Genomic DNA, 15,357 nt, shown 5'->3' with positions numbered 1-15,357 from the left:
ATCATTTCTAGATTCATTCTTCTGGAGGTAAGCAGCAGCTTATTTGTTGTTCTTAAGTAACCCACAGAATACGTGCTTATGCGGGTTATATAATAACAAGAAATCTTTTGGAGATTGGAAATTATCGGAAAATCAATCTTTGATGTTGTGCTCATACTGTTTGTGAAATTAAGGCACAGATAACAGAATGATCATTTCTTTCAATAGAGTTTATTAATAGTAAAAGGTAAGCGTCAAGCAAACAATCTTAGACTATTGAATTTCAGAAAGAAATTTAAAGAATGCATACGCAAAGTGATCATGTAAAACCTGCTTCAAATGTCATAATCGGTTTTCTTTTGATGTCACCTGGACAGGGTTATATAAAAGTTATTTGGTAGACTATCCTCATTTAAAAGCCTAGTTATCAGGATAATTAAATAATATTTCGCCTATAGATAGCAACTTTCTTTATCTTTCATACCATAATTTATTAGTGCATGTTCTTTTTTAATATTTTGTTTCATTTAGACCTTGTTTCAAGGCACATTCAAATTTTGCATTGTGCGAATTACTCACTTTAGGCAAATGTTAAAATATTTTTATATTAATAAAAAATATATAAAACCTAATTTACTTACGACCAATGAGTATTATTATTATTATTATTATTAATACTATTATTATTAATATAAAAATATTTCAACATTTAAGGCACAAATGGTAATTCTATTAATAAAAAATGAATTTATCCTTAAGCCTACATAGAGACCTAGAATAGAGACCAAGAAGAGCGCACATTTCGCGATAATTCATTACCTTGGAAGGTTCTCAATTTTGTAATAGTCCGTAGTTCTTCATTTCGTTAATTCACTTCTTCAATAGTCAATTTCTTTAGATCCGAAAGCATCATAATACTTATAGTGTTAAAGTTTAGTGTACTTAATTTTAGAGTCCCATGTGCATCTACATATAAAAATACACATTATTTCGTAAAGCATTTTTTAGATATGTCGGTGCTCATTAAACCTATACATCTCTGTTCATTCTTATTTGGCTTCTGATTTACAAATAGGCAGTACTATAATCTGAATCAACAAAACTTAGAATGGTGTTGATTTCTGTTGTAAGTAAATAATGTCCAATTATAGGCATGCATAGTATAATGGTAAAAAAGAAGATCTGCATGCCAAGTTTGAATGAATGGAAACTAATTACAGTGGGGAGCCGCTTGCAAACATCTATAAGATTATTAAGATAGCAAACCAACTAAGTTCATCCCCTCTCCCCCCTAGGATAAAATCATAAATCGCACCCTGGGTATGTGTTCATTTTCAGTTGACGTAGATTTATTACATACCTACCAGTGTCTTCGGCTACAGCTGCAATGAGACATATTAAAACATGGCTAAGGTCAATCATGGGCAAGACAAATTTTCTTCCATAATACTGTTAAACATAGAAAGGAAAAATATAGCTGACCGACAAAGATCTTTTCAGGAATTTATACAGATGAGCAAAAACCAGTGAACTTCTATTGAAGTATTAGGCAAGACAAATATGTAATTGGTGTAATATCTTAGCTTTCTTCACGGATTTAGTAGCAAGTGCTTCTCGGTTGTAGTAAAATTAGGAAAATACGAAGTTTCGTTCTATAGAAATTAAGGAAATTTAAATTTTTACTATTCCATTACCTATGTAGATTGTGATTTTAAATACCTTGCAGCATTATCATTTGCTCAGTACCATGAACACAGGATTACCCATTAATATTATCACATATTAGAATTATACCTTCGTTCCTCGAAAGATCCTTTGGATATGATGATGCAGGGATCACCTGTCTCCTAAGGAGAATTCCCATGATGGTTTTTGTAATGGATAAAAGCATGAATAACATTAGCCCCAGCTAGCCTCCTAAGCGGACAGTCAAAACTACGCCTATGTGCACATTAAATATTCATCACTAGGACTAGGAATTTTATGACCTACAAATCATCAAAAAAATGCAAAATAAAATATGCTCTTATGACCTAAAATTTTACAAAATATGCACTATAATTTCAAAAACATGCCCTTATAACTGGAGTGTTTCAAACATCAATATCTAAATGCTAAGATATTTTCACATACGTACTATTACGTCGTTCATAAAGTAAGTTCCACTGATGAATACTGTGGCGCTGCAAGCGGGGCAGTGTGAATGCGCATGCGCCTTGTGTAGCCACAACCTTGATGAAGTGCAGACGTCAGTTTGAGGCAGGTTGGTCAGGATAGTAGTGCGTAGTGCGTTGTTGTTATGTTTCAGACAATCCAAACTCCCGCCACGTGTGAGGTGCGATCCGTGATCCGTTTTCTGGATGCACGGAATGTTCCAGCTGCAGAGATCCACCGTCAGATTTGTGAGGTGTATGGAGAAGGAATAATGAGTGCTTCAATGGTAAGAAGATGGGTGAGACAGTTTCGTGGTGGACGGGTTAGTGTTCATGATGCAGAACGAAGTGGTCGACCGTCTGTTGTGAATCCCAATTTGGTTCCTTTAGTGGAAGAGCAGATTAGGGAGAACAGACGATTCACTTTGTCTGAGCTGTCATTAGAGTTTCCACAAATCTCCAGAACTGTGCTGTATGAAATTGTGACAGTGAATTTGAAATTTCGCAAATTGTGTAACCGTTGGGTCCCTCACCAGCTCTCCGAAAATGCCAAAAAGGAAAGAATGGGAAGTGCATTAGAGTTTTTGAAACGGTATAGTAAGGAGGGGGAAGAGTTGTTGGATCGGATTGTGACTGGAGACGAGACATGGGTTTTGCATGAAACCCCAGAACAGAAACGAAGCACCATGGAGTGGAGGCACTCCGCGTCACCGTGGAAAACGCAACCAAAGCTTACAAACAAAAAAATCATGTGCACTGTGTTTTGGGATAGGCATGGAGTATAACTTGTGGAATTTATGGAGCGTGGACAGCACATCAATGCCGAAACCTATTGTGTGACACTTCAAAACCTGCGTCGTGCAATCCAAAACAAACGACGTGGCATGCTCAGTCGGGGTGTCATTCTCCTCCACGACAATGCTTGTCCGCATGTGGCAAATGCAACTCAGGAACTCCTGAGGACCTTCCATTGGGAAAAACCACCACACCCCCCTTACAGTCCTGATCTTGCCCCATCTGATTTTCATTTGTTCCTCCACCTTAAGGCATTCCTTGCTGGAAAACATTATGGTACTGGCGAAGAACTGAAACGTGCAGTTTCCCAATGGTTCTCCATTCAGGCGGAAACGTTCTATGATAGGGGTATAACAAACTTGGTATCTCGCTATGATGCGTGCTTGAATTCTTATGGTGATTATGTGTGAATGTTGTACCATGTATATATTCTCATCCCTATAAAGGTCGTGATATTACTATTTATATTTTTCATTTTATTGCATGATGGAACTTACTTTCTGAACGACGTTATATTTTTCACTTTATGGGCCCTGAGTTACAATGCACAATGAATACTTTCTCTAAATTTTCAAATAAAAATGAAAAAGATTTTGCTGCAGTCCCAAAAAAAATGCTCTCGAGTAAATATGAGAGTAAGGACGAATCCATTTCGAAAATGACTGTATATTTCTTGAAAATGCAAAATATGCTGAATATGACGGAAAATCCATCAAAATATGCTCTATCATGCAGAAATATGACAAAATATGCCCTTAAAAAGCACCTTAATTCAATTAGTTTCTTAATAATATGAATTTCTATATGTTTACGGAACACATCACCCTTACCCCAAAAAAATATGCTAAGATGAAAATCCTAACCCTATTCATCACCATAAACAAGATGCAAGTGTCTGTGGATATCACTTCGAGCAATGCTAGCAACAACAGTGGCAAATGAAGCTTGGTACGTTTCTTAAACTGCACCTTTGGGGAAAGGATTTACATGTACTAAAAAAGTGATATACATGTAAAAATATATTTAGTTATTTTAAACGAAATATGGAATTAAATATTGACTTACAATTGTGAAAAATGGCAATGTTCATTGAGCAAGTGGCTCACCTAGCTGAATACCTAGAATGCAAAATAATCTAACACAGTTATTTTTATTGGTTTTTATTTTATTTTATCTGCGACATTTCGTCCTGGTTTCTCAAAACTTTTTCAAGCTACACCAAGATATACATACAACACAACCTCACATGGCTAGTCACTTTACACTTCTAAGGAATGAATAACTTGTGTCCTTACTGCCTCCTAGGTAAACTGTTCTTTTCATCTTGCAGGTGTCATAGCTGGCTGTTTCTCTCCCGCCCCTCCAGCCAGATCAGTTAAAGGAGAAAGAGAAGGTCAGTGCCACCAGGAGGAGGGGAGGGTAGACAAGAAGAGTAGGTTACAGGATGGAGGGGAGGGGGAGAAACAGCCAGCTATGACACCTGCAAAGTGGAAAAACGGTTTCCCACGTGAGGTTGTGTTGTTGTATGTATATCTTGGTGTAGCTTGAAAAAGTTCTGGGAAACCAGGATGAAACGTCACAGATAAAATAAAATAAAAACACTAAAAATAACTGTTAGACTATTTTGCATCTACAAAAAGTGGTTATGTGAACCTTTAAGAAGAACATGAATACCTAAAATGCATTACGCTTATGTAACATTAATTGTACTGTAAAATTCAAATAGAAAATGTGCTTTATTTTTTGGTACTAAAATATTGGATAATCACACTTTCTTTTAAGTGCTGAAACGTGAATGTTCTTCTGTTGTTCTTAAGACAGATTGATATTGACTGAAGTTGTGTTGAATATCGCATGAAGTAATGGGAATATATTTAAAATATGGAATGGATTTCACCGCAAAAGCTTGAGCTTGCCTTCCCTATTGTTGACAAGAAAGGCAAGAATGTTAGAATAACAGATGCATTGTCTATTTTCAAGATTTAAAATAAACAGAATACAGATGAATGGAAAACCTTTGATATTTAACACAAAAAAAAATGTGATAATAGCAAGAATATGGAATATATGTCAGAAAACGGTTTTGAAAATAAGGAAATTATATGTAAAATTAACTAAAATACCGGGTTTTCGTAAATGATTGTCAGGGTTTCCTCGTTGTTGTAATCGATCTGGGTGAATGACAGGGTGAAAACAAATGCACGATATTGTTGAGAAACTCAACAAGTTTTGTTCCTTATTTGTTTCATACACCTCTGTTTCCAGATTCTGCCGCTAGGCAGCAGTTTTCCAAAATGACTGATATTACTAGTGAGAAGGCATTCTGTGTCCTTGAATATCACGCAACGAGGTCTGTTACAGTTGTGCAATGACATTTTCATGCGCGGTGGAAAGATGCAATGTCAGACAATTCGATTACAAGGTGGTATGCACAGTTCAAAGAAAAAGGTTGTATTTACAAAGGCAAAAGCAGTGGTCGACCATCAGTGTCAGAACATGATGTGGAGCGAGTTCATGAAACCTATCTATGGAGCCCGAAGAAATAGATTCCTGCTGGATCCAAGGAACTAAACATTCCGAAGACAACATATGGAGTGTTCTACGAAAACGGCTAAAAATGAAACCATACCGCCTAAGTCTGCATCAAAAGCTAACATGTAACGACAGTCGGGTACGGGAAACGTTCGCCAGCGATATGCAAAGTCTCATGGCTGACGATGACAATTTCATCGAGAATTTCGTTTCCACTGACGAGGCGACATTCCACCTAAGTGGTAAAGTAAACACACACAATGTGCGCATATAGGGAACAGAAAATCCTCATCAGTTTGTTGAGTTGGTTCGGGACTTTCTAAAGTGAATGTTTTTTGAGCTGTGTCACAAGAAAAGGTGTACGGTCCATTCTTCTTCATGGAGAAAACTGTTATGAGATTGACATTCCTGGATATGTTGAATGAATGGTTATTTCCTCAAGTGGAAGAAGATTCTAGCACCTTCATCATGCAATTGGATGGAGCACCACCTCACTTCCACTCATGGCCGCAGGCAGGAAAAATTTTCGGGGGGGGGGGGGGTTTAACTCATAATTCACATGGACGTCGGAAGAAATTTGAATAATGGAAATAATAACAATAATGATTATTAATTAATAATAATAATTAAAATTGCATAATAAATGTATTATTATTATTACTGCTGTCCTTATATCCTTGAGGATACTTTTCTACTCTTATCCATCAGAAGTGTGAATATGCAGCACAACCGTTTCTATTTCTTTTTCTTACGTTTCATGCAGTGTGTACTGAAATGCACAGCTATTAAATTTTGTTATTAAATTGTACGAATACCACAAGAAAAAGCTTTAAAAGTAAGAGAGAAAAAATTTTAGTCATAAAGATTATGTTGTTTGACCATTCACATAAAACTTAATTTTTTGAATTTTGCAAACTGTGGAAACCAGTAATTCTTTGGATTAAATGGTAAATCATAACCTGGTGCCTGTAATGTTACCTCAATTTTCCGACCTAACGCTGTTTTTCTTTGGTTATTCTGTTCGAATTCTAACTAACTGGACTTTAAATGTATGTACTATATCGACTGCTGGGTGAAGGGTAGTGGATGTAATGCACTACGAAGCTGGATATCCTTACAATGGGGGATTTAAACCCTTATCGAACAGGGAATGTAAAAGTTGGAACGGGAATTTTTGGACAATCACAAGGGAATATTCTCTCTGATCCAGGAACAGCACTGGAAAGAGAACAGCAAAAGTGCAAATGAAGGGGTCGCGGGTGGGCTGCGATTCTGAGAATTAAACCAGTTTTGCTCAAATTTCAGAATTCAAAATGTTTGAAAATTCTAGCTTGATCATTTCAGAATTGTGTCTGTTGTATTTTCATGAAACTGCGAATAATTTTTAGAAAATGTGTTACAAATTTTAGTTTCTGAATTCCCATTAATTCAACATGTCAGAAGTTTCGGGGGGGATTTGAACCTTAGAACCCCCCCTCTAAATATGGCCATGCTTCCACTGTGAAGTGCGATCATTGCTCAACAGAAAATTACCACAACATTGGATTGGGCGTGGGAGTGATGAGGATGAAAATCTTTTTATCATGGCCACCTCGTTCCCTTGACCTTTCTCCTTGCAATTTTTTTCTCTGGGGATACGTAAAAGATACCGTTTACTATCTTCCATTACCCACTACCATTGAGGAACTGACAACACAAAGAACGAATTCCATCAACAGTGTTACACGTGATATGCTATCCCGAGTGTGGCAGGAAATTGACTATCGCTTTGATATCTGCAGGATATCGCGAGCAAGCACATGGAACATTTGTGACTTTGTCATAAAAACGTGGTGAGTTTTCTAACATTTTGCAAAAAATTGCATGTATCTATCTTTATTACGTAAAATACAGTGCTTGTTTGTAACCCTGAAAATCATTTTCGAAAACCCTGTATGTAAACCATGTGCTAAAAGTCAATATATGTTAAAACGTGAAAAATAAAGATAACACTTTTTAAGCTTACATACCCATGTTCCCCAAAGATAATAAAAAATAACATTGATTTTATCATCGTATGAAGATATGTATTTACATATAAATCCGTTTCCTGGTCATGACATGCCTTCATTTCAAGAGCATGGCAACCTGCTTCATGTTACTGCTTCTAACGTACTGAAGTGAAAGTATCAAGGAATAAGTGGGTACTTGAAGTATGTCAGTCCTGCCATCTGTTGATGAGTTATGAAGTTGCACAAATGATTCTTTCACCCCCTTAATATACATCATAGTGCTGAACTGAAAACACTACGTAGGTTGGTGCTGATGCGATACTGCTAAACTTAATTGAAACTTAAAAATTATAGTACTATGTTTATAATGATATTACTTCACTTACTCTACGATTTTGCATATAACAATTGCAGCTGGTATAATTGCTAGTACTTTTGCTCCGTTGACCATAGCTGAATGGAAATTAATGCAGTAGCCTCTCTCTCTAAGGTTCCTCAACTGGTGCTGAAAAACCATCAGCTGCACAGCTATGGCATATGCCAAAACCATAGGCATGTAGAATCTGGCAATCTGGCCAAAACCACTAATTGGCAAACTCTGCATCCTGAAAACAGGTAAAAAAAAATGATTGATTGACTTGTTGTTTTAAATCCACTTAATGCACAGTAAGGCTAATTGGGATTGGACCTACAGTTTAAAGTGGGATCCAAACCACTATGTGTCTTCACCTAGTATCGAACCCAGGACCCCTTGATTACAAGGCGATGACATTACCACTATGCAATCGGAGAGGCCCAGGTAAAAAAAAAAATTATCTACCATGGAGAAAACTAGTGCACAGCTAGTTCATGCTTGCATTTATGGGGTGTCCATGCCATATCATGACAACGGGTAAATACTGAGTGTTACACAAGTCTCTCTGGGGTTTTGGAAGTCAGTAGTAGAATTACATGGAAACAACTAGAGGTAAAGCCCCTATCACACGGAACTGGATTTCTAGTAGGAATGCCCTAGTTGGTGTTGAACTGACTTTCTAGGTAGAAATCATGGCCGCCTGGCTGACTGCTTGACTGGTTTTGAGGCATAGGACATGTTCTAATTGCTACTAACTTTCTTCGACTAGATTCTGTGGAACAGCCAATCAGAGCAATTTTTGGCCATGTCAAGATAATCTGTGAGTTTGCAAAGTAGTGTTTTATGTCTGTAGTTTCCGAGTGCATACAGCACGAAAGGCATGTCGAGTTACACCGTCTATGGTGAGTGTACGGTGTTTACAATTGAAAAAGTTAAAATATTATTCCATACGTGTATAGTAAACGTTGTAAAGTATATATTTAATCAGCGCCATGCTTCTATACCTAAAACCATTTCATACGAAGCGTAATTCCTTTCGGTTGAATAATTATCGTATTTTAAAAATGTGAAGTGATACGTTGTTTAAATCTCGCGCGGCTGCCATTATGGGAACGAAAGACTATCGACAAGTACAGTGTAACAAGTACCGTGTGAGGCGAAAACTAGCAAATGGGTAGCCAGTCCAGCGTCAACTAGAACATTCCTACTAGATATCCAGTTCCGTGTGATTCAGGCTTAAGCCTATACCATACTGATCCCTATGCTCTTACAGATTTCCATCGATACTAATGCTTGAAAATTGTCACAAGAGCTATATCATTTTTACCACAGTTTTCTTAAAACTATTAAAAAATTACATCAGAATATCAAAATACCTGTAATGTAATCACTAGGGCTGGGAAGTTGATGGCCTCAAAAAATGGCCTGTAAAATAACCTTAAAAATAATTTAAAAATAATGTAAAAATAATTTTCGCTCTTAAAATGAAAGCTCTTTCATAAATTACAAGAGTAACCTAATTGAATAATTAGATTAAAAACACTGTTTGTTGTTTTAAACTACCAAGGCAAAATGGAAGCAATTAAGTGATAATATAGTTTTCTTAATTTTGTCACGTGCCAGTTCCGATGACACAATGAGAAATGCAAGAAAGAAATGTTTCCCGAGAGTGACGATAGATGGCAGTGCACCATATAAAGAAGAGCAGAGTTCATTGTAGAAACTAGGAGCGGAGAAGAGTGATTATATATATATTATAGTAAATGCAAAATATATAAAGGAAGAGTATAAAAATTATAGAAGGAGTGAATAAAATGTTGTAAATAGCCAATTAAGATTATACTCGTATATGAAACAATTAGGAAAGTTAAAAAGTGAGCAAATGAATTCAGAAATTTATCCTTTTTGATCTTAGTGATCAAAATTTGATTTAATAACTCTGACGAGGAGAACATCGTCAGCTTTTGTGTTTGTCCGTGCCTCGGTGGCGCTGTGTCCAAATAGATGGCCAAAAGCACTTACGGTTGCGATCCTTATTAGACACACTGGGCCATAGGCAACGCTTGCTGTTAGATATCCTGGGCCATTCCCCTTTGGTCGTTACATAGGAGGTGGCGCTACTGTCAGTTTAGGCGCCCCTAATCTTTCTATAAGTATAGCTTGTGTTGCTGTATAATGCAAAAAACGGGGAAAGCGAGCACATATATGATTATGCTTTAAAAAGGAAAGAAAATAAATTAGAAGAAAGAAAAGAAGAAGTCTTTTCACTAATCAACAATAGGAAAGAAGAAACAGCATTTTCCCAAATCAAAGATAGGAAGGAAGAAGAAGCATTTTCCCAAAATAGAAGGAAGAAAAGAAGAAGAAGCCTTTTCCCCAAAATTAGAAGAAAATAAGATTTCCTTTCAATTATACATATATATATATATATAAGAAGAATATAACCGACGTAAATTTGGAATCAACATACATATATTTCAATGTAGATTTTCAGCGAAAAATGCAGGCTCGACCAGGACTCGAACCCGGGTCTCTGGCAATCCGTGCCATTGCTCTACCACTGAGCTACCAAGCCGGCCTGGCTTCCCTGCATTTTCGCTGGCGCTGTTTTACCTGTGTGAAATCGTCTCTGCAAGTGCTACTGCAACGGGATCTGTTGCCTTTGAAACACTATAGACGTCGACGTTGTCTGGTTCCTCCCAGCGTAGAGATGTCAATCCATTAAATTAGGCACACACAGGAGATGTACTATGTAGATTTTCAGCGAAAAATGCAGGCTTGACCCAGGACTCGAACCCGGGTCTCTGGCAATCCGTGCCATTGCTCTACCACTGAGCTACCGAGCTCATATATTTCAATGTATATAGAAGCTTTGCTATATACGTATTTTCTCTGTATTGTGTACAGTTTACAGAATATAGATCCGCATTTAACTATATTCTCTTGGCTATAAAAGGCTTTCTTATTTGGAATTCTCGAATAAAGAACCTATCCCCTGAGATTAAGATATTTCTATAGCCGTGGTAAATAACAATTTTTGTACCTCACGAGAGGGGGTAGCACGTAGCGCCTATAACTTGGGGCCTTAACTTACCCACGAATGAGACGTATCATAGTGGCGACCAACGTTGTGGCTAGCAGAATTGTGAATAAGAAGCAAAAGAAAGAAAGCCAAAATGGAGGAAGAAAATAAAATCGAAGGCAAGAACAGAGAAACTATAATGAAGGAAATAGTAGAAAGGAAGAAAATATTAAACTGCTGCGGAAAAGAGGGAAATAAGGAAGAAACTATCCTATGCAGCTCATGCAAAGAAATGAAACATTGGCTATGTGAGAAGATAAGAAGAGAAAAGTACATAGGAATAAGTGAAAGAGGAGATTTCGTATGCAAAAATTGCAAGGAAGAAAGGATAAAAGAAAAAGAAGAAGAGAAGAAAAGGGAAAAAGATGAAGAGAAAATGAAGGAAAAACAAAAGAAGATGGAAGAGGAGAACATGATAGAAATGCTCCAGAAGTTATCATTGAAGATGGATGAGAATAATAGGAAGGCGGATGAGAATAGCAGAGAAGCAAAAGAGAATAATAGAAAACTCGAAGAAAAGATAGATGAAAGTAATAGGAAGGCGGATGAGAATAGCAGAGAAACAAAAGAGAATAATAGAAAACTCGAAGAAAAGATAGATGAAAGTAGTAGGAAGGCAGATGAAAAGAATAGAAAGATAGAAGAAAAGTTGGAAGAAAATATTAGAAAATTAGAAGAGAAGTTTGATGAGAATAATACAAAGTTAGAAGAAAAGTTAGAAGAAAGTAATAAAAAGATGGAAGAAAGGCTTGACGAAAACAGCAGGAAATTGGAAGCCTCGAGGTTCGAAACCCATGAGATGTTCTTAAGATTGAATGAAACGTGTGAAGGAAATAGAAAGTTGCTGGAAAGAAGATAGAAGAAACAACGTTGTTAATCGAGAGGACAAGTTTAGATTTAAAAAGAAGAACCGAAGAGGATGTTTCGAATCTCAGAGAGGAAAATAAACAAAGAAACGAAAATTTGGAGAGAAAGCTGGTTGAAAGTAAATCTCAGATAGAATTAGCCATTTCAAGAATAAAAGAAAATGAAAGCAAGATAGAGAAAGCTAAGCTACTGATAAAAGATAGAAGTTTGGAAATAAATAATAGAATCGAAAGGGAAGTTTTAAAACTCAGAGAAGAAAACTCGAACGGACTTCAAGAAGTTCAAGAAAAAATACGGAGTATAGAAAAGGAGATTGTGGAAAATCGAACCAAAATGAATGCAGCAGATAAGAGAGAAAAGGAAATGGATAGAAAAATAAAAGGAACAATATCCAGGATGGATAAAACAGAGAACAGAATGGAAGAAGTGGAAAGAAGAGTAGGGAATATATCAGTAAGAGAAAGGAACGCTAGATCCAGTTTTCGATGCAGTGAGGAAGAGACTTATATCAAGAGAGAGAGACAAAAGAAGAAAGCTCTAGCGATGAGTCTACAACAGAAGAAAAAAGTATAAAAAGAATATGGGAAAAGATCTCACCAAAGGAGAAAGAGAAAATGGAAGAGAAGTGAAGAAGGTAGCACAAAAAAAGGTAAAGTGCTCCCCTGTGCATAGCTTGAGTTGTTGAGTTGTGTTTTTAAGTCCACTTTATGCACAGTAAGGCTAATCGGGACTGGACCTACAGTTTAAAGTGGGATCCGAACCACTTGTGCCTCCACCGGGTATCGAACCTGGGACCCCTTCATTACAAGGCAATGACGCTACCACTGCACCATGGGGGAGGCCCCCCTGTGCATAGCACCACACCATGAAGGCATATAGGGGGTGTGGGGGTAACGCCCCACACTTTCTTGATCCGGTTGTGAGTGGGGATGATGTGATCAGCATCACGCCCCTATTCGCCTTTACCCCCCAGGGTTTCCCCCAGGTACCCATGTTATTCGACACTGGGTGGGTGTCAGGGCCGCTTCCATCGTTAGAAAAGTTCTCAGATTTGAAGGTAGCAACAATGAGAAATTTTTAGATACGCTAGAAGAAGAATACAAAGGCTGTGAAAGATATAAGTCAAGGATACCCAGACCTCAGGAATTACAGCTTATGCCTAAATTTAATGGAAATATATCAGAAAAATGCCCAAGGAAATTCCTGAAGGAGCTTACCACGAATATACGTTTAATGAGAATCCCAGATCACATGACTCTTAGTCTCATTGACACGTGTTTTGAACAGTCAGCAGCCGGGTGGTACCAATTAAACCAGCACAAATTCGGGTGGTACCAATTAAACCAGCACAAATTCAAAGACTTTAGAGAATTTAGTCGAAAGTTTTTAGATTACTATTGTAGCCAAGACATCAAGGAAAGGCAATTGGAAGCCCTAAAACGAAAACACATCGACTGGTCGAAAATAGAAAGCCTTGAGGAACATACATGGGAAACTTTGAGAAGCTTCAAGAATTTGAAAGAAGGGTGTAGTGAGGAGGAATTAGTGAAACAAGTAATCCAAACGCTACCAGTAAGAATCCAAACAGCTATAGCGGCAGTGAAAATAAAGGAAGTGACTTAATAGAATATCTAAGGACAGAAGATATGTTGAAGAAAACTCAAAACTCTTGGGATAGAGACCTTATGCAAAGAGACGTTATGATGACGAAGATAATCGTAACAGGCCAAAGTTCCAAAGACAAGAGCTCGAGGTGAGAAATCTGGATTTGAGAAGTCAGGCCCAGGATAGAGGAAGAGGAACCAACTTGAGAAATAGGAACGATTACATCAGGGATGAAGAGTTTGTTGGAGCCGGAAAGTACCAAGGACATGGTAGGACATACAGAGGGTGAAATAGATTTCAGAGATATGGCAGAAGGGGAAGTCCTAGATGGAGAGAGGAAAGAGAAGAAAGACAGCAGAATGGACGAGCATCCAATGATGAAACGGAGAGAAGAAATATATCTCAGGAAGAAGAGAGAAACGAGGCAATGGAGCTAACAAGAAGCTATTGTACTGATGGAAGAAGGTTCCAAGAAAGATCGCACGGAGGAGAACATTTGGAGAACGCCCAAAGTAATCGAGCGTCAAACATGTAATGCTCTTGCAGCAATCCCCAGGTGTGAGAGCTAGTGAAAAGGAATATGAAACTAGGGGAGAAACAAAGAAACCCAGCGATAGTCTAGAATTATGTTTAGTAGGAGAACCAGACTTTGGAAGACTAAAACCTGGAAGAACATTTTATGTTAACGATAAAATAATAGAACTGGAAGTTAAATGCTTGGTAGATTGTGGAAGCATAGTGGAAGTCATGAGCTGCGAATGCTGGAAGAAAAGAAGCGAGAAGTACCCTCAAGCTACATTAGATACATGCGAGAAAGACAGGATTAGATTAGTCATGGCAGCCGGCAAGGATGAATACAAATAAAAATCAATCAATCATGATGAATATTCAACGAGAAAATTTCTCAGTAAATTTCCTAGTGGTGAAAGGATTACGGAGTGAGATTATTTTAGGAGTGTCTTTCCTAGAAAAGTATGATGGGCACATTCATGTCAAAGAGAGAAGGATAAATGTAGAATTGGAAGAGTCGTGTAGACTTCATATTCCTATGGAGACAACGTGTGACGAGTCAACAAAAGAAATGTGTGTTTGAAAACAAGGTCTTGTGGTTAATAAAAGGGACGTTATATATAAAGAAAGTGAATATGACGAATATAAATATAGAGAAATAAAGGAAAAAGAAAATGAATATGTGGTGTCCGTTAAAGAATTACAAGATAAAGTGAGCGAATGCATAGAAATCTCTGAAAATGAGAGAAGAGAATTGAGAGATGTACTTGTCAAGCATAGAAACCTATTTAGCCAGTGACCTGGGTTTACGGATGTGTATTCATATGAAGACAGCTCCAATGGTGCCTGTATGCCTGTGGTCGAAGAACGACACACATATGCGGGCAGGAAGAAGTGGCATGTGGCTGTAATCTGGTGCAGTATCAGTGCAGCCGTTTTAGGACAGTTCTACGTTAAAGATGGCAGCTCTCATACAGTCTCCCACCGACTGCGAGGTACATGTAGTAATCAGATTTTTGCACGCTCAGATTCTGGCATAGAACCAGCCACCAGCAATAGTGTGAGGTGTGCACACCAGACGGCGTGAGCGATAGTATCGTTAGACGATGGTGCAGACAATTCACGGAAGGCCAATCGAATGTGCACGACCCCATACAGCAGAGTACATGCGGGTTCTTTGCATCACTTCAAGTGAGAGATCTTGAACCACTCACCGTAGAGCCCTGGCCTTGCATGTACCGACTATCGTCTCTTTGTTCAGCTGAAGAGGTTTCTGGCAGGATAAGGATTTGACAGCTACACTGCGGAAGAGATAGTTCCAATCTTTGCTGTCAGACACACATGCCATGGTCATACAAAATTTAGTGCTATGCTACAACAAATGCCAGAACAACGGTGGTGATTATGCTGAAAATTAGGTTAGGAGTCACTGTTACTAATGCAATAAATTATTACTGATATTTTTGTTTTATTTATGCCTAATCGGTA

At 37.7% G+C, this 15,357-nt stretch overlaps 1 protein-coding gene across 1 annotated transcript in view; it reads right to left on the bottom strand.

Moving 5' to 3' along the window:
* PGAP1 (GPI inositol-deacylase) overlaps nt 1-15,357 on the bottom strand; it is an 82,971-nt gene that overhangs the window by 28,841 nt on the left and 38,773 nt on the right. The window contains exon 10 of the mRNA XM_083125364.1: nt 7,837-8,055. Coding sequence (XP_082981490.1) covers nt 7,837-8,055 — 219 coding nt within the window. The remainder of the gene's footprint in view (nt 1-7,836; nt 8,056-15,357) is intronic.

Source organism: Lepisma saccharinum, chromosome 7 (genome assembly GCF_977018435.1).
Source record: "Lepisma saccharinum chromosome 7, izLepSacc3.1, whole genome shotgun sequence".
Lineage (NCBI taxonomy): Eukaryota > Metazoa > Arthropoda > Insecta > Zygentoma > Lepismatidae > Lepisma > Lepisma saccharinum.
This window is presented reverse-complemented; position numbering and strand designations above follow the sequence as displayed.